At 40.8% G+C, this 20,703-nt stretch overlaps 1 protein-coding gene across 17 annotated transcripts in view; it reads left to right on the forward strand.

Annotated features, from left to right (window-relative positions):
- The first annotated feature begins 393 nt into the window (after positions 1 to 393).
- LOC102303751 (ELKS/Rab6-interacting/CAST family member 1) overlaps positions 394 to 20,703 on the forward strand; it is a 146,071-nt gene continuing 125,761 nt past the window's right edge. For 13 of the 17 annotated variants that reach the window (XR_006054639.1, XR_001336473.2, XM_042222969.1 and 10 more), the window contains exons 1-4: positions 394 to 682; positions 9,871 to 10,693; positions 12,973 to 13,050; positions 13,256 to 13,411. Coding sequence is in view for 13 of the 17 variants with exons in the window: in XM_042222969.1 (XP_042078903.1) it covers positions 10,190 to 10,693; positions 12,973 to 13,050; positions 13,256 to 13,411 (738 nt within the window). In the remaining 4 variants the exon portion in view is untranslated. The remainder of the gene's footprint in view (positions 683 to 9,870; positions 10,694 to 12,972; positions 13,051 to 13,255; positions 13,412 to 20,703) is intronic. The other 4 variants (XR_001336474.2, XR_001336475.2, XM_005927235.3 and 1 more) reach the window with 2 other exon arrangements.

Raw genomic sequence — 20,703 nt, forward strand, 5'->3', positions numbered from 1 at the left:
CAAACGGGACAGGCAAAAAAAAAAAAAAAAAAAAAGAAAAAAAAGGAGACAGAATATATAGAAATGAGGGGTGGCTCAAGACTTTTGCAAGCAGTGTATGGATGACAGAACTAAAGGAAACCACAATAGGTTCATAGGATCAAACCCAATTTCTATTTGTCTGCAAATTCGGGAAATATAGTATTCTCAGGTATATTTAAATGAAAAAGCAGCGATTTTTAAAAAAAATATGTGACACATCATCACGTGATAAATGGATAATAATCATGAGGTGTTTTGTCATTGCGACTTTTAATGAGGATGGTTTGACGTGCACGAGGGAGAGGGAGGGAGAGCGGGATGGAGGGGTGGAAAGGGGAGGGGGCGGGGGTACGTGTCGGAGGCGCGCGCTCCACCGTCGTGACGTCACGGGAGCGCCCGAGCAGAGCGGTGGGGAAGCCACCAGTGGTAGAGCTGGCAAAGACGGAAAAGAGGGAAAGATAGAGGAGATAGACAAGAGACGGAGAGGAAACGGGAACACAGCCCGAGACAGAGCGTTTCACCTCGTTTCACCGTCCGCCACCACACGCCGCTTTAACCCCTGACAGCAGCAGAATAACTGAAGAGTGTATGTGACTGGCCTTTTTTTCCCCTTCTCTTTTCTTATTTCACAACCGAGGGCAGGGACGTTAACACAGCCGCAGTGAGTACTGGAAGTTCCTTGCCACTCTTGAGTGTGTGCGTATGTACACACATGCATGCTTTATAACACAGGCCTTTGTGTATCTCTGTGTTTATTTGTTGTGTGTGAGTGTGTGTTGTAGTCATATTGGCCACTTATTGGGTCAACCCCACATGTGTGGTGTCTCTCTGCGTGTGTGTGTTTGTTTGGATTTGAGAAATAACAGGAACACGGGCACTAACATAATTAAATAATTAATATTTGATGGTCTCCTTTAAGCGAAGCAGCAGCAGAGGCGGCAGCAGTTTTGGGTCAGCTGTGATGGGGCTCTCCGTGCGTGCTTGACTGTCATTGTGGTACAACGACAGTGTGAGCTCCCCCCCCCACCGCTTTTTTATTGTTTAGTAAAGCAGTTGTAGCTGTGCAGCCTGTAGACTTACAACACTACGTCTTGTATTGTACCTCCAAATGCGATTATCAGTCTGCTCGGCGTGTTGCAGGCGGCAGATGAAGCTGACAGCCCTTCTCAAATCCACGCTATGTGGCTATAATATTTCTGTAACATCACAGCGCCCATTTACTGACATTACTGTCTCGGGTTTATCTCATGTGGTATCGCTGATACGCCCTGGGGCACTTGAAGTGTAGGAAGTCGATCGCTTGAGTTAGTGTTTCGTCTCTTCCCCATAATAATCCCGTGGAGACTTTTTTTTTAGTTGTGTTGCAATATTTCCAACAGGATGCTTCAGCTCTTTGTCAGCTGACAGATTGCACGCACTGATTTTGCAAAACCAGTGACAACAGCGTCTTTGCAAACTTTAGCAAAAACATAGATTTGATATGATCGTGTTGATAAAGACAGGACGGTGGGTGGTGGTGGGGAGTGGGGGACGCTCACAGCTCCATTTCTTTGCACCGCCCCTCCTCCGGGAACATCCACTCAGGGAACTGAGCTGCTTCCTTCCATTGAGTTTATTGTAAACACTGGACATTTTTAAAAGCCCAGGCTCCACACACCTTAGTCTGACGAGGCCTTGATGTCATTCTAGCACTCCCTTCTTAGAGTTAGGTTTAGTAGCAATACTAATATGTTTTCTTTTAGCTTAGCATGGCCTGGCTGCAAACTTTTGACACCGACTGAACAATTTCCACACCCCTTAACAGTGTCTCAGTCTCCCTACATCAAAGGTAAAAAAAAAAAGGGTTTGTCTTGAGGGCCTGAGGCTTTGCAGCAACACCAGCATGTGACACAGAAAGCAGCTCTTCTTATCACAGACTTTGCTTTTACCTTAAGACCGTATAATCTTTGGTGGTTTGTTTGTTTTTTTAATCACTCTGGCAGGGTGAGGCTGTTCCTAGATGGGAAGATGGGTCACCCTCTCCTCTCGCTTTTACTCTTGTTTAGCCTGGCAAGCTGATGATCACATTCTTCTTTAAAGGAGAGCCTGGGGGAGTTGCACGCTCACTTTCTCTTCCATTACACACTCCCAAATTAGTTTTGTTCTTCCCTGGCTTGCGTTAATTGTCTCAACGGTACATTTTCCATATTTGTTATGTAGGCAGAAGCCAAGATTAGATAAGCGCGGTGTGTTGCTGCGTCCGTATGACATCAGTGTATATTTTTTGTGCACGATGTGGATGTGTGTGCTTGTGTACGAGTTATAGTGCATGTATGCATGTATGTTTGCCCAGCCCGCATCTTAGATTAATTTCCTGTGGTACACAATAGCCTGGAGCTGATTGTATCTGTCCCTTATCAGTTTTGGGCTTTCCAGTGACTAAGCCATATTATATGTGTTACAAATAGGACCAGTGGCACGGACCAAAGTTGCAAATTTTATATCTGTATCATGCCAAGATATCTACTGCCTAACACTGAATTCACTGTTTACATAAAGGCCTCTTTCAAGGCATTTCAGAAAATTATCTATAGCTGATCCTAAATAGACTGTCTGAAGTGATAAAGGTGGGCTTTTTTTTTTTTACTAAAATCACACAGAAAAGTGTTACAGGTATTAAAAATATGTTTAAATGCATTAATCAGTATGGATGATGGTTTCTTTGTGGCATCAAGTCAGATATCCCTAATAATGCATTGCTTAAATACAAACAGCATCATGGGATTAGCTATGAAGTGCACAGTTGTCATAAATGAACCCCAGTAATCTTAAATACATTGTGATGTAGTGAGCAACAATACTGGGAGTGACCTTTGGCCTAAATCTATCAAGCTGCTCAAAGAGAAAATGGACTTGTGTGAAAGACAAAAGCTATTATCCTTCACCTAGGTTAGGGTTAGGGTTAACCCTTACCTGCAAACCATTTAAAAAAAGCTTTTAGTCTGACTTGCGTGAGTCCTAGGTGCCTTCTTGGTAAGGTGTTTCAAGTTTGTTCAACTGTGATGGCATAGACTGGCACTGTCATAACCTGGATGGACCCAGATAAGCAGCAGAAAATGTATGTATGGATGGATAAATTAGAGCTATAGTGTCATTACAGCACTTGTAGCTTAAAAATGAGAGTAACCACTAAGCCACGAAGGTTGGATAAATGTTGGATAAATCAAAATGTGAGTCAAAATGTGAGTCAAAATGTGCGCAAACGTAACTGCTCTTGAAAAAGAGCAGTCGGCTTTTCAAAGGAGTAATCCTGTTGCAGGTTTAAAAAAACCCTAGTGAACAGCCGGCATCTCTTTAAATCTTGCGTTCGGAAACGAGTACGTCTCTCCCCTTCAGCGGGGCTGTCGAGATGACTTTCAGTGTGATGTGTAACCCCGGACAGCACCAGTGAGTCCTTTCCAGCCACATCAAATCACAACGAGCCTGACAGGAACAGAGAGTAATGGAGAAATAGTAATATTCAACGTGAACATAATGTGTTTTTATGAGCCCCAGTTTATGAGTCCTCAGGCGGGAGTCGAACTTTGTCAAAATTGTCTCCCACACTGAAATACCAGCCGGCTAAGTATAGGTTGAGTGGTGTGTGTGTTTTTGTGTCGCACTGTGCGGTGTGACGGACGGATGTGTGGTTGCCACATAAATAGAACATGCTGAACACCTTCAGGAATGCTGATGGTAAAAGAGAGAGGCAGTGAGAGGAAGCGAAAGCATCAGGGAGACAAGGGAGAGTCAGAGAGGGAAAGGAGGCATTACAGGAATGAGTGTGATGAGAGAAAACAAGACATTCAAGTCTAGGTATTCTAACCAAGCACCATCTGCCGCTCATATTAGGTAACAAAATCAAAAAAGCCTTCTTTCCCGACCAGATCTTCTGTTTGAGCCATCTAGGATGTCTGCCTGGTCCTATCACAAACTCTGCATTTGTATCTGCATCATTAGAGCTAATTAAAACTACTATAATCAATAGTCTTTTTTTATCTTGGCTGAAGATTACATGACTGCTTCTATGTGTTTAAGATAATCAGCTGAGCTGCAGAGCTTTGTATCACATTGTAGGTAGTTGTTTTGATTTTACAGCATACATTTTTATCCACTCATAGCACTGTTTTCAGCTGCAGCAGGGAGCTGTTTATTAGCATAAAATCTCTAAAAACCCAGCTCAACACTACTTACCAGTCACTAACTGCTAGACAGCAATGCTAGTAATTATATGGTAAATATCCTGGAGCCTTTAGCATCTAAAAACCCTTCTGTTTCCATCAGAAACTGGTGTAAAACAGCCAGAAATAGTGAGGATTGGATATGTATTTATCAGCTAGGGAAAAGTAAAATTTTGATATGAAGTATAACATTGTTCTGTAGGTCCTACATATCTTGTTGTCTCCTAACAAGTTAACTTTAGTGAAGTGTAGTTATACTGTTATTGTATAGAAAGCTTCTTTTTTTTTTTACTGAAAATGCCCAAAAGTTATTTATTTGTCTGGGATTAGATTTTGACTTACACATTGATCTGTGGTTATTTTGTAATACAAAAATAACTGGGGTTTTTCCACTCTCAATGTACATAATGGATGTCTACACTCAAAATTTAAGTGCTTGCCGTTCAACCATAAATACTTCTATGATTGTTATAGTTTCAGCATCTAAGGGTGCACGAAATTGTTACCGGATTATCAGGTCAGAGCAAATCTTTGGGGAGCCTTTCCATTTTTGTTAAAGGCCTGGAAATCTCTGGTTGGCAAGTGGTCACCGGGAGCTGCTTTGGTTGCTATCAAATTGCCATACTCATTCGTACATCTTTTTTGAACGTACAATTTTGGTCCACTGAAGGGGTTGTTTTGTTTCTTTTTTTCTACGTCTAATGAACGTCTAGTGTTGATGTCCGTAGGAACTCTAAGTACGGGTTATTTATAATCCAAATGCGCTCATTGTGGACGTCTTTTCAATGTCAAACCTAGACTCGTTTTAGATGTAGTTTTTATGATGCTTCTATAGGCTCTGTTGTCCAATATTTCCAGAAGGTGGAGGACACGTTTTCTTTACAGAAACAGATATCTCAGTGGCGGCGCAGGCTCTTGACGCTAAAACAAAAGTGAGCAGCTGCACGGTGGATTTCGAGCAGAAATGTCCCCAGCTTCTCGTAGGTAGTTTGCATAATGTGCGTATCAACAAAGACCGTCGAGCAGATAGTCCCGTTCATACACACACACTTGCACAAACTTCTTGTACTTTCTATCGCAACTTCTCTACGTCCTGCTGAAACACTGTTGAACCATGTGTGAAATAAATAAAGAAATGAAATGAATCACAACCACATTTACAACCACATTAGCTGGGGAATACACAGATTGCTAGGAAGTCGCTAACTGGTGTTTAGACCTGCGTGACTGAAGCCTTAATCCCATTGTACTCAGATTGTCTATAATTCACTTAAAGGGCACTCACATAACAGCTAAATTGTCAAAATAGTTTTTTTTAGACCTGTTATAGACAAAATGATCAGTTTTAATAGTCACAAAAACATTACTGATGATATGTATGGAATAATAATAACCTTTTCTCACAAAGAAGCTTGCCCATAAGACATCCTGGTAATCCATGTTGATTGGACAGTTGAAAATTTATGACATGGCATGCTCCAAACAATAGATGAAAGGTGCATAGTTACATCAAACTTCTTCTATCAAAAAAAGAAAAAGAAAAGTGAAACTGGAAGTTCCAAGAGTGGGAGTTCTTAGAGACTGTCTCTTCTTGCACCTTCTGATTCGTTGCTATTATGTTACCAATCCTTGGTAGTTTAGTTGGGTATTTTAGAGGTTCAAGAAAACATTAACAAAGCAAGTGTTGCAACTTGCAGCCATCTTTGATGCCCGTATCTAATGAACAGACAGAATCAGTCACCTTATTTCAGTGATCACTGGTAAAGGTATAGTATAGTCGGATCCAGTAAAAGTTTCTAAAAGGTTTATCAGTTTTTCCCAAAAAAATAATGTTCAGAAAGCTTCCCCCCCCCCCCACGAGCCTTACTTCTATTACACTTGAGCACAGTGCACAACATTAGCGATGAGTGTGTCAAAGTACCAACTTGAACAGCAGCTCCAGTTGAAATGGCCGTGAACCTCAGTTATATGGATGTGTCAGTAGAACAGCATAATAAGCTAAAATGTTTCCCGTGTTGCGTGTCATTGTTCTAGAATTCTCTGGATTTTCAAAAGACATTGTGGCTTTAGCAGAGCACCACAGAGAGCTACATCAGCACCAATACTGAAATCTGCTCAAACAATATTTCTAATCGAATAAGGCAAAAAAATAAAAATAAATTTACTGTTTAATCGTTCACACTGATTTTCCCAGTGTCTTCAAGTGCAGCAAACTCCAGCTGCTGATGAATACTGAAAGACGGAAAAGCTCTGATCTGATTTAAGCCAGTGAATAGACCTTAGGTGTAGTTTTACTGTTTCCAAGGTCAAGAATGACCTCATTGAACTTTCAGTGTAGCATTGTTTAATAGATGTTTCTTAAGGCTGAGCAATATTGCCCTTTTTACATTTGTGAGAAATGGCGTGAGGAAGGGCAAGCCTCTTGACAGATGGGTCTTTGAGAGTCATATGCTAGTGCTCATTTGATCTCATGATACCAGCTGCATCATAGGTGGGTTTGTGTGAGTTGTTGGTGGTGTTTTTGTTGTGTATTTTTGGACCTCTGGCTCTGGCTATCAAACCAACACAAGCCTCAACCTGTGAGATACACTGGTGGTTTATTCATGTGACCCCCAGACTTGAACATCAGAAAACACAACACAGGCAGTGCTGTGTTTTCCATGAGGTCCTCAAGGAAATAAAAGTAAAAAGAGTCTGTGTGTGTGTGATAGATTCTGACTGTACGTTGTGTACCCTGCCTCTTGTCCAATATCTTATTGCCACAACCACTCAGTGCCCAATGTAGTTTGTCAGTCATAGCAATTTGAAAATCAGCCTTGTATGTGCCCACAAATGCTTAAATAAAACCTAAAAAAGACTTTGACTCTGTAGATTTTTCCATTAAAGCAAGAATTGGGACGTGAACACTTGGATTATCTACAGGTCATCAGATCTTTAGGGAAGGAGGAAGAAAGCCCCCAATCCACCCTTTCTGTCTCCATCTCCACAGACTCATGTTCAAATCAAGCGTTAGATGTATCTGTGTTTTTAATGACGCGATCACTCACAGCGGAAACTTGAAATGTCTCTATTTGGATTTTTTTCTGTATGGATGGATTCAGCTCTCCGTATATATTCATTTTACTCAGTTTTGATCTGTGTGAATGTGCATGTCCATACTGTATGCCAGTGTGTGCATGCGTGGGTGTGTGCCTGTGCTAGAGGGAGGTCTTTGGCCTGTTTCTATCCAGGTGTGTGTTTTTGGCCCGTGGGGGGATAGAGCAGATGGTCCCTGTTTTTGTTTCAGAGTGTATGAGTGTGTGTGGCTGTAACTGACTGGCTGTCAGTAACGTTTCCCTGGCCAAAGATCTGTGCCTAGCAGAGCATCACTGGGGAGTATACGCCTGTTTAAAGCCAGGCTCGGGTGAAGGGAAATTCAGATTGTTTGACTGAGGGGATGCACAACTCACATACTCAGGGAAACTAATTAAATAATAAAACTAAGGAATGGACTTTTTTTTGTTTACATCTAACTTTTATTGCTAATATTATTCTTTTTATTTTGAATTGATGCCCCAAAGTAAATGCAACAATTTAGATATGACCTTGCAGATAAACATCAGCTTCAAGATAAAATATGTAAGTAGAGGGTAAATATTTCTGCATTTTCTGTAAGGATTATTGTTTAATAGTGAAAAGGCAAGGCACAAGAAAAACAAGTTTCCATTCTTGTGTGCGCTGACTGTATCTGAAGCTGCACTTCTTGTAAGAGATATGGATCGGATGACCAGTGTGGGTGTCCATTGGGTCTACTGACCTGAAGATAACATCACTGGCTTAAAGAGTAGCCAAACAATGAGAAATTCTGAAATTCTATACCGACGAGTATACAGACCAAATTGTTTTAGAGTTTGAAATATACTCTGTATACTAAAGATGGGTGTCGGCACAGGAAAATAACTAAGTAGCTCTAAAAAAAAGACTAATAAGATATGGAAACATCCTCCAGACTGAAGCACTGATTTGTTGGATGGTGTGAAAGAGAAAGTTTTCACAGGTCTCTGCAGAGTCCTGTGAAAAATCCACTCCATGATTCAGTAGCTTGTAGAATAACCTTTAGGAACAGTAACTTGAAGTAATCGTTTTCTGCATGACTTCATCATTCTCTGTTGTGGAGGAATTTCGGCCCGTTCTTTACACCGGAAACAGCGTTTCAGTTGGTTTTCGGGCGATTGCAACACCTTAATTCTTTTCTTTTTTTCATCTTCGGATCTCACATTTTTTTCTCTTTACATCAGCCACAGTGTTGTAGATTCGCAGCTGTTTCTAGGATCGTCGCCAACATCGCCAAAAAACATATTTGAGGGCTCTTGTGTAGTGAAACAAACTTATAGAAGCTGTGAACATGCTGTTAAGTTGGGAATTTTAACACAAGAGTCTGCATTTACTCACTTTTACCATTTTCCACCCCTAGACATTGGTGCTCAGTCTGTAACTTAGTCCACTTGATTCATAATTAGTGGGTTTCACATACTACATACAGTTTTGAAACCCTGGAAGCTTACAGCCTTCATGAAAGGAAGTTTGAAATTTCAGAAACCTGAAAGACATTTATCACAAACATGTGAGCCCAGGCTCATAAATCATGTTCAAAATATTTGGGATTACTCCTTTAAATTGATTACACAGGCGAGCGCAGCCGGGATGGCGTGTTTCATTTTTAGCACCACAATAAAAAAATTTAAAAGAACTGTTTGATGTGACTGACTGATCAATTTTAGTAAGTTATTTTTTATCCAACACACACTCGCACGCACAATTACCACTGTAACTGATCTCTTTATTGAGGCTTTAATAGAAATACAGACTGCTGGAAATTTATTCATCATCTTTTTTAAATACGATTTTTTCTTGGCATCTTATTGCATAATTAAATTGAATTAAATGAAACAAACAAGCAAACAAACAAAAAAAAATGTAACTGACTGAAATGAACAGAGGCAAAGCAAAGCTTGTTCCAAATATGAAGTCAGCTGATTGAATGTTATCTGATGCTGCACAGCTCTAGGACACAGTGTTTGATATGGTGCACGGTGTGATTAAGAACAAGGCATAACGGGTGGTGGAGAGACAAAGCAGCCTTTGTAGAAAAAGAAATCAGCCTTAATTTTTTTTGCTGTGAGTGTGCATATAGCTCAGTGTAATACTCTTGCCAGTAAGGTCGTCCTTTAACCTGCTGTTAATTTATGCTGACATCTGTGGCAGCTTTACGCCTGGCTGCTAAGTGTGCCTTAAGTGTCTTTGTGGACACAGTTTTGTGGCCACTGCTGCAGTGCAAATGCTGCAGCAATGACTGTCTGAAACAGTCAAGCTTCCATCTAGAAACTCAAGAGGCATTTTCAGTCACATTTTGTCTTGTTAGCAGATTAACATAAAAAAAAGTCATTCAAAATAAAAACAAGTAACGAAACCTTTGCTATGACCGGCAAATGTTGTGCAAATTTATTTCACATCAGATCGCTTTTGTATTTGCTAGCTACACTCAGAGATGTGATTACCCAGCTACTGTGCTGATCCAAACCACAGCCTAGTAAAAATCGTATTCCTTTGTGCCTTAAGTGCAGCTTGTCTTTGTCCAGTAATCAAGTCTCTTCATCTCTTTTCTTTTTAGGTGATCCCATCATCCAAACCCTTGTTGACTGCCTCGCTTGCTTTATCCAGAGGGATGCCCTATTGATTCCTACTTTCTAACAAAGCCCATGGATTACAGCAAGGGTGTTGAAAAGGCCTTGATCACAGCTGCATCACCACTATGACATATTTCAAGTCAAAAAGAGCCCAAGTTGAAGACTGACTGATTTTCTTTTTGTGGAGGACATCCATCTAACTTTTTTTTTTTTTTAAATTTTGAGCATGTTTTTCTTTGATTAAGTTGATTTACTTGTTCGATCACACACATCTCTGTAGTGCACGCCACTCTTCCTGTCACCATGTACGGCAGTTCCCGTTCCGTCTCAAAGCTGGATGTTGTTGGATCCAATGGGAACGGGTCAGCATCTGGGAGTCCCGGTCGCTCCCCACGCCTGTCTCGCTCCCCACGTTTAGGACACCGGCGAAACAGCAGCAGCAGCTCCACTGGAGGACTTACAGGCACTGGTAAAACCTTATCCATGGAGAATATTCAGTCTATTAATGCTGCCTATGCAACTGGTGCCATGTACTTCACTGACACAGCTGAAGACCCGGTCGGCGTTGGGAGTCTGAGCAGTGGGTTGAATCCCTCGCTGCCCAAAAGCACCATGACCCTGGGGAGGGCTGGGGCCAGGGTCCCCTATGGGGTCAGAGCGGCTGTAATGGGGAGTAGTCCTAATATAAACTCTGGAGGAGGAGGAGGTGGAAGTGGAGCGCTTGTACCCAGTGATGCAATAGCGTTCGGTGGGGAAATGCAAAACCAGTCTCCACAGGCGGCTACTGTGCCTCACTCTATGAGACAGGTAAAGTGCTAAATTTTCTTATTTTCAGGACAGAATTTTGTATATAGCATATATGACATACCTAAAGTGTGGTAGAAGGGAAAACATTTTCAAAAGGTGCTGTATTATGTAAATACCCAATGGTGATTTTTCTAGTTCAGCTTTTTGGTTTTGAGATGTCAAAATTCACTTTTCTCTCAATTTAAGCAAAATACAGAAATCTGAAACAAGCATTAAAAAAGAGAGAAGTGTCGGTGATAAATCTCAAACTCATTTTACATCACGAGCCACATGGGACCACTTTGGTCTTAACTGACCAGTTAGACTCCTTTTTCTGTCAGAGTAAAGAAGTATAGAAAAATTTTAATATCAAAAAGAAATTTCAGCAATAAATGTCAGTTTTTCTGCATAGAAAAGAAATGCTGCTTTGAGCTTAAATTGTAAAATTATAGAAAAAGTTGTGCTAACTCACTGTGCTGACTGTCCTGCAATTATAAAATGGATAATTTTTGTTAATTGATAGAATGCCCTCTTTTTTTTTTGCGATCCTACTGCAGTAATCATGGCTTTCATTAGTAAATAGTGAATAAACAGGACCCTCCTGTCATTTAATTGTTTATCTGTTACTTATTTACTTTGATGTAGTATGAAGTGCCACGAGGAAGGTCCGTATCAGTAAGAAAAGCTGTAAAACTAATGAAAATACAGTTAAAAAGTCTAAAATTTATGCGCTTCTTCAAAAGCATTTTCCAAAGCAATCCAGTTGGGCACTTTGGAGTTTTAGGCTGATCAATTATGGCCCTGTGCCTCATGTTTAACACCCGTGGTCTAGATGCAGCATGTGGGATTTTTGAGTTGAATGGTTAATTTTTCCTCTTAAGTCCGCCCTACACCAAATGAAACAACAAAAGTGTGGGCATTCACACAGTGTGTTTAAATAGACTAAGGTCTGCCGTCCTACTCCCTCTGCACTATTAGTCATAACCTGCTAGTTCATCTCTGAAGAGTTAGCTCGCCTCCTCCACTTGTTTCTTATTTCTTTAAAAAAGCAGCAAAAATAAAATTAATCTCTTCAGCTGTAATTACTGTTACAGGGTTTTCTATTCTGCATTTCACACGCATGTTTTCCTTAACCTGGTCTACTTTTGCACTTGCAAAACTGGCTCTGCGCACAGCCTAGAAACCTCAAATAAGTTTTTCAAAGCCAAAGCAGAGTCTGTTTGTTAAAAATGAATCCGAGTTCTGTTTAATTCTTAATAGAGTCGTTCTGGTGGTATCATGAATGAAACATTGATATTTTAAACATTTTCTCATTCCTGGTGAAATGGTTTATGTAGTATATGAAGGGAATTTAAGCAGTTATTCATGACCTGCTAAAATACACTCAGTGGCCTCTGTATTAGGTACACCTTGCCAGCACTAGGTATTTCCTTCATAATTGCCTTAACTCTTCATGGCATAGATTCAACGAAGTGCTAAAACTATTCTTCAGAAATGTTGGTCTATACTGATGTGATGGCATCACACAGTTGCTGCAGATCAGGTGTACATCCACGATGCACCTGTTCTACCAGACTGTGCTATATTGAATTGAAATCTGGTGACTGTGGAAGCCATCTGAGTGCAGTGAACTAATTGTCATGTTCAAGAATCTGTTTGAAGTGATTTTAGCTTTGTAACATGGTGTGATATCCTGCTGGAAACAGTGTCCTCATCAGGAGATGGGTACACTTTGGTCATAAAGGGATGGATATCGTCAGCAACAGTGCTCAAATTGGCTGTGACAGTTAAGCAATGCACATTGTGAACTATGGGGCCCAACCCCTGGCAAGGAAATATGTTCCATACTATTACACCATCACCATCATCCTGAACCATTGATACAAAGCATGCCCACATACCTAAATGCAAAGTCGCTGCCATATGATTGGCTGATTAGATATACAAGCAGTTAAACACATGCACCTAATGAAGTGGCCGATGGGTGTATATCTAGAATACCCTGTTCTGATCTTCTAGTGAGTAATTATTTGCCTTGTTAGACTTTAAAGGCAGTAACTCTCCCAAATGGCTGCGCATGTTTGTTTTTTCAGATTTGTGTGGAATTTCAGCGTCAGCTGTTGCTTTTGCACAGAGTGCTTCATGTTCAGTGTTGTCGTCCAAGATCACTTCACAAACTGCGAGCAGTGGCAGCTTCAAACAGAAAAAATGAAAATGATATGGATGAGCAGAAACTTGTAATATTAGTGGTGAAAAACATAGTGGACTAATACTGTTTGTGTGTGTGTGTGCGTTCTCAGGTGAGAGAAGGTGCAATGTCAGACCTTCAGACTCAGTTGAGAGAAGTGCTGAGGGAGAACGAACTGCTGCGCAGAGACGTAAGAACGCTTGTACTCGTACACCCACGCCTATGAAGATAAATTCATTTATAATGCAACATATGATATCTTCTGTTTGTTTCATTGTGACCTCCTGTGGGAATTGCTGTTGTAAGATTATAGCTATAAGGAGAATTTACTTATGCAAACAAATAAACACATTTATTAACATGAAGTCACTGTGCTTGATTTTGTATTCCAACAGCTAGAGGCCAAAGAGTCCAAGTTGAGTTCTTCTATGAACTCCATTAAGACGTTCTGGAGTCCAGAGCTGAAGAAAGAGAGAGCGCTGAGGAAGGATGAGGCCACAAAGATGGCTGTCTGGAAGGAACAGTACAGAGTCGTACAGGAAGAGACACAGGTAGGGAAATGATGTGTGCGTCTGTGTGTGCTTGTTTATGTCTCTGTGTGTTTCTGTGTTGCAAAATCTAATACAGTGATTCATTGTTTATATCCCTGGACTGTCTTAGCTCACTGCTCAGCTGAAGAACAAATTAAGACATGGACAGAGCAGTATGTCAACTTTAATATCCTGTTTAGACTTCAGTTATTTCCCCCATCATTTCAGCTCATCCTGGATTTGTAGAAAGTCTTTATAGCTGTTGCTTTAGACAGCTTTTAGCCTCAACTAGCTCTGGCATAGCTCTTCCTCTCAATTTAGCCCCATTTTTTACATGCAAAAATGCTAAAGAAATGATATCCTGATAATTTTTCTGGACTGTTCTGGTGGATTTGTCTTGCTGCTGCAAGGCATCAGCAAAGATGAGTAAACAGATGAAATAGGCTGCTTGGTTGGGGACTCCCAGCTGTCTGTTGTTGCTGAAGCCATCTGGATAAGAAAGCGATGCAGCAGGCTGAAATATTACACAAGTGATGACACGCAGACATGTGCACTTGCAGTCACTCACACTAAGTAACACAGCATGGAAGATGCTAGCAGCAAAGGGCCAGCAGTTTAGAGGTACTTCACAACGTGACTAACTGAGAAGATACGAAGACACAGTTTCCCCTGTTGCCTTCTCCCTTTCTCGCTCTCTCACTTTCTTAAGCTTTGGAAGCGTTTGTTGCACTTAAGGGAACACAATGTGTTGTTGTCAACTCACTTAATATTTTTACTTTACCTATCTCTGTCGGCTTCACTCCACAGGAAGAGGAGGTGAACTCAAAGGGAAAGGAGAAACTAGCACAAGCATAAATGACAACGCTAAGCAATGACTCTAAACTGAACTGAAAACAGAGTAGTGAAAATAAATAGGACAAATAATGCAAAATAGATTTTTTTTCTTTTGTTGTTTATTTATCTTGATACTCTTGTCCAATTCAGTGCATTTATAGACTTGCATGTCCAAGCCCAGTGTAAAAAAAAATAAAAATATGTAAATAAAAAATAAAAACAGAACGCAATGATTTCCAAATCTTATAACAGAAGCTGTCAGCTGATTTTAATTCGATGGGAGCAACATGTGTCAAAGATATGAGAGATGGAACAAAAAAAATATGGAAAAATAAGCAGCTGTAAGAACATTTTGAAACTAATTATGTTAAATGGCAATAGATAGAATGCAATTATCTGGAATAAAATGCATCTGAATAATGTTCCTCATCTTAGAATTGCCACGACTACGAATAATTGAAAATCTAGAGAAATCTCTGTGCGCAGGGACGGAGGACAATACTTAATTTTGTATGCCTGTGGCGTTCAGGCCCTCGGATAGCACTGGATGAAATAACAGCCATGATTCTGATGGGGAGACCACTGCACAGGATCAGGAAGACTTTTAGAAATCACCGTAAGTGAACATAGTTCACCGTGCCATCTACAAATATAGGTCATGCAAACAAAGTAGCAGCCAAGTGTGGATGTGACAGAAACACTGTTCTCTGGGTCAAAGCTCATTTAACCCCTTAGCAGTCCTATTAGTCCCCTAAACCATCCAATGTCCCGTGGGCGGTACGTCCGACTGCTAACAGTTTAAAATGGACTGAGGCAAAGTAGTCAGACAAATCAAAATGTGAAATACATTTAGGAAAAAATGGACATTGCGTCCTATGAGGTAAAAAGGAGCGACACCATCTGGCTTCTTATACGATACAATTTTATTTATATATCACGTTTAAAGCCAGGGGGTACACCAAAGTGCTTCACAGTAAAAATAACAGTAAATGATTACACTAAACAGTAAGTCATTAAAACAAGGTAAAATAGAGAAAGTAGAGAACACAAACAAACAGCATTAGTAAGTAGAGATAGGGAGAGATCATGATTATCCAGAGAAATGAGTAGCGATACAGCAATTAATGAGCGGCGAGAATTAGTTGGAAAAGCCAAGTTTTCAAGCTTTTCAAGGATTGAATGGAGTCAGAGGCACAAATGGTAGCAGGAAGACTATTCCAGAGGTTTGGTGCTATAGAGGCAAAAGCACGATCACTCCTAGTCTTCAGGCAGTGCCTGGGCTGGGCCAGAAGTAACGGCTGGGAGTATAGAGACTGAGGAGGTCAGTGAGATAGTCAGAGGCAAGGTTGTTTAGGCATTTGAAAGTAAGCAACAGAACTTTAAAATCAATACGAAATGTAATAGGCAGCCAATGTAAGTCAGAGAGCACTGGAGTAATAGAGGCAAACTTTCTAGTTCCGGTTAGGAGACGAGCCGCAGTATTCTGAACGAGCTGTAATCTTTGGAGGTGAGCAAGTTGGAGTCCAGAGTAGAGCGAGTTACAATAATCGAATCTGGAATTCACAAAGGCCTGTATCACTTTTTCAAGATCAGATATTAAGTGTTTGACCTTTGAAATTTGGCGCAATTGGAAGAAGCCAGATTTAACCACTGAGGAAACCTGTTTATCCAGCTTAAATGAACTATCCAGACAAACACTTAGATTACTTACAGTATCTGTAAGAAAGCCAGCAAAGGGACCAAATCGGGCAGCTAGCTGGTCTCGTGGAGTGTGACTATCAAACACCGTAATCTCAGTTTTCTTCTCATTTAAAATGAGAGAAAGGGCTGACAGCCGCTCTGTAACCTCTTTCAAGCAGTCAGACAAACGATTCAATGAAGCTGGCAGGTCATTAGACAATTGGAAATAGATTTGAATGTTGTCAGCGTTATAGCACTCGTTTCTCTAATGGTATGGGGGACTATGGGCGCTGAAGAGAATATGCACATTTTAGAGCAACATGTGCCATCCAGATGATGTCTTTTAACTGAAATCCTTGCAAATTTCAGTAAGACAACGCTAAACTGCGTACTGTATCCAATACAACGATATGGCTTTGTAGTAGAAGAGTCCGAGTGCTGAACTGGCCTGCCTTCATCCCAGACCTTTCACCAGCTGAAAACATTTGGCCTATCATGAAACGAAACACAGGTTAAAGAAGATGAAGGACTGTTGAGCAGCTAGACTCAAGAATAGGACAACATTCCCAAATGTCCAGCAACTCTGTCCAGCACCTGGTCTCCTCAGTTTTCAGATGTTTGCAGACTGTTATGAACTTTTTGAGATGTGCTGCTTCAATAACGTTGCTTCAAGATGATCTTATTTGTTCCTTATAATGGTACATTTTCCAGGTTATATATGTTTTTGTGTTCAATTATGAACAGATTAAGAGGTTACGAGATTTATAAATTGTTGCATTCTGTTGTTTGTTTACATTTTATGTAGAATCCAGTTTTTTGGGATTGGGGTTGTATTTGTTGGAAGAAGGTGATGGCATGTCTAGGTGGAGTTAAACGGTGTCTTATGATGTTTTTAAGTGTAAATGAGTCATTCCAGGATTTGGTGGTGGCAGCAGACACCTAAAGCTTCTAAAGATCGTTGCAGCCGTACTTAATGTGAAGACAAGGCTTTATGCTTGATTGGCGAGCTGACAGATGATGTCACATTTCTGTCATAGTGGTGTCACCAGTTCCTATAACATTTTACTGAACTGATCGTGTCATCCACTTTTGCTGATACAACCATGTCACTGGCCCACGTACTAGTTTGTCACATTGGCAATTTAACACCTGCTCTGATCTCTGCATGCGTGTGTGTTTGTGTGTGTGTGTGTGTGTGACAGGCTTTGATGTTTAAATGCGGAAAAAAAGTGGGAAAGGATTTCAGGTTGTGAAATTACATCACCAAATATTAAATCAGTGTAAGAGAAATTTCAGCCAGTTTCACAGGTGTTGGAACATGCGCGGTGTCTGCGTGGCTCCTGATATGCTGAGTTCAGATGTGTGTTTTGCGTGTCCACATTAATTCAAAGTGGTTCAGTGTGTGAGAATAGATCAAACAAAGGAGCACATGATAAGTTGATTAATCTATCATGTACTTGGCCAGCTGCCAGCCCTACACTAATCCTCAGCTGCCTTCACACACACACACACACATGCACACACTGCTTTGTGCGTGTGCATGTGTGTGACTGTGCTGTGCCATAACAGTGAGTGAATGCACATGCCAAGGCATGATCTCTCTTATTGGAAAATATGTTCTGTACGCTCACCCCCCCTCTCCTTTCACTTTCATTCCCATTCTTTCCTCCAGATAAATCACACCCATTTAACACAATCCGTTTCACTGCCTGCTCTCGCCGTCCTGCCACTTTCTCTTTTTCTGTCTAATTCTTTCAGTGTTTTCTGCCTTTTTGTTTTCCTCCCACTCCCATTTTTCTCCCCTCTTAGTCATTCTCCTTCTCTTCTATTTCTGTCATCACATGCTAAGTCAGCTTTCACATTCTCTTTCCACCCTCCCTCCTGCCGCTCTCTGTCTTCGCCATCATCTTCGAGTTAGAAATCGAATTAAGTTACCTCCCAGTAATTTTGGGATATGTGAGTTCGGAGACGCACGCACACACATGCACAGTGGCTCACGCCCCTGCTGAGGAATGCTCATCTCTTCTCCACCCTCTGTCTTTCCTTTCCCTCCTTTCCTCCTTACTTATTCACCTCCTCCTACATGCTCAGCCTACTATCTTTACCTCTGTTCCACCAGTTTCTTTCTTTATCTTTTCCTCTTTTTTTCTCTCCGGACTTCCTTGTGTCTTTCCTTTCCTCACAAGTACATTCAGTGTCTCATTGTAAAAGCCAGGAAGACAGGCAGCCTTGATCTCATATGTATAGAGGCAAGATCCAATTAATAATACAGCTTGAACATATATATTTTGAACATGTGTACTTTATTTAGTCTTAAATCATGCAAAACTTCACATCTCATTTAATTCGATGAGTGTGCTTTCTTAAATTAAATTGACTTATGATTGGGGAAAAAATAGAGCAAAAATACAAAAAAATAAGCAAAAATCTTTTTAATAGTCTTCACTGAGGCTTTTTATGTGATGATGGACTTAAAGGGGTTCGTTTAGTGTGGCATTCTTAAAGATTGTTGAAGTTAGGATTTTATTAGTATAATATGAATACCGATGCTCTTGGTACTAGGGCTGTCGAGATACCAATAACAGTAGAAATACACGATTCTTGGTAGTCAGTTCTATACCAGAACAAAATGCTTATCCCGTGTTCTTAAGCATAAACCCTGCTATTATGCCTAGCACCTGTGGCTAAGCTAGCAATGGCTACTCAGCAAAAAGTGCTTAAACCAGCATGACTCTCCTGTAATGAGGTAAATCTTTCAAAGACTGTTTTCCTGTCTAGCGATTGAGAAACACACAGCAATGTTAAACAAACTCGCTTAAAACCAGAAGTCAACGATGTTATAGGAGGGATAAAACTTTGTTTGTTTGTCCTGGCTTCTATCTGTACCTTGGTTCTGGTACAGGTACCAATTTAGTACGGGTTCTCAACACCAATCCCTAGTCGCTCCAGAGCTCTGACAAACTCACAGAGGTTTTATGTGTCTTTCAGATGAAAACAAAAACAAATAATTTGGGCAAATACAGGAAATTTGCCAGGTTCTCAGTTGAATCAAATGAGAGGCTTTTGTGTCATGTCCATGCTGAGGTTTAGATGATTATTCTCCTGCTGTACTCTCATTTGCTTTATATTGTTTAATTTTCTTCTACTTGTTATCAAGTTATTCCTCCGCCTGCTTATTGCTGACTCCCTCTCCATCTCTTCTTCGATAGCCTCACCATTTCACTCCTAGTCTGGGACTCCTCTCCTCACTCTTCACCCGTGGAAAAGAATAGACACACCATAGTCTCACAAATCTATTGATCTGCAGACACACGTCCACTCTGTTCAGTGTTGTCTGTCTTAGTTGTCACGTTTAGTGCACGGCCTTGCTTCACTTTCTGAAATGTGTTTGAGTGTGCGTGTTTGAGTGCGCTCACCCGATTTGTTCCACCCCTTTGATCACAGTAGGTAAGTACAATGTTTCGTGCAGGAGGAGGGGACGGTGCGGGAAAAAAAATGATGAAGGAATGTTTGGAATGCACAAGGGAAGCATCACTTTCCCTACTTTCTCCCCATCCTTTCCCTCTCTTTGTTAATTTGTTTCATAAACAAAGCAGTTTTATCTTTTTGTATCTCCTCTCTCCGTCACGCTTCCTTCAGTTTCCTTTAAAAAATATGTGACTTCACACACTCACAATAGCAGTTAGTATTTATGGCGTCCAGCAACTCAGCATCATAGTTTCCATTTGTTGGTGTTCTCTCCCAAAAATAAATCCGTGCACGACAGAAGAAGTAAAAAAAAACAGAGCATGCTGCTATTTGGTCTGCAGTTCAACCTAAATAATGAGATTAAAGTGTAATGCGATATGCACGTTGTGCTACACGTTGTAATTGTTAACAGGTTTTCCTCATTTTAAGTATAGGAGTCTTACTGCTTGTTCTACGCAGTTTGTCCCAGCGTTGAATCACCCCGTCTGAACAATGACCGCTCTGTCTGTCCATTTCTGGAGCTGCTAGGTGCAATCTGTCATCTACTGTACTCGCGGCGAGTCATGTGACGTCAGAAGCAACATGTGTGAGAATGTGTGTGAAAGACACTCAGAGAGAGAGAGCGACTGTGTGTCTGTATGAAACAGGAGTTTTCGACCTGCTTGTTTTCTGATAGCAGCCTCATGCACGTGTCAGGAGTGGTTGTGATTATGTAAATGTGTGTGTGCATGTATGTGCTGTGCTCTCTTTATTTATGCGGGGTGTGTTTGTGTGCATTGTCATTTGGATGTATGCATCTTTTGTTGTGTTTGTTTGCTGGATGTGAAAGAGAGTACCATGAGGGAATCTGTGTCCTTGTTGGCAGGCTTATGTGCACGTCAGTACAATTGGGCTTTTGTGTGCACATGCGTGTGTGTCTGTGTTTGTGTGTCTGCGGGGGCACAAAATGTGTATTGTTGTGTATTTGTATTTGCATATGGGTTAAGCGTGTATACAAATCACGCACATAGACAGACTTGCAGGTGCATATCTTGCAGAGAACGTCTACATACTCTGTACTTACTTTTTTTTATTTTGTGCATATCTCTCTACTTGCATGCAAAAATTTGTGGATTTTAAAGAATTAGAAGGCACATGTCAGTGTTGTGATGTTATAAGTATGATTGTGGGAGTGTGCATGCACGCTCACCCATGTGTGTCTTTTTGTTTTGGCTGCCAATCGCTTTTATACTGCTGCACTGCTTTCATTCTTTTCAGCTATTTAGCTTCATAGTTAAGGTGCTGATGAGAAATAAAACTCTGTGTGTGTGTGTGTGTGTGTGTGTGTGTGT

The sequence above is a fragment of the Haplochromis burtoni genome, unplaced genomic scaffold, assembly GCF_018398535.1.
Source record: "Haplochromis burtoni strain Fernald_Lab_line unplaced genomic scaffold, NCSU_Asbu1 Contig_98, whole genome shotgun sequence".
Classification (NCBI taxonomy): domain Eukaryota; kingdom Metazoa; phylum Chordata; class Actinopteri; order Cichliformes; family Cichlidae; genus Haplochromis; species Haplochromis burtoni.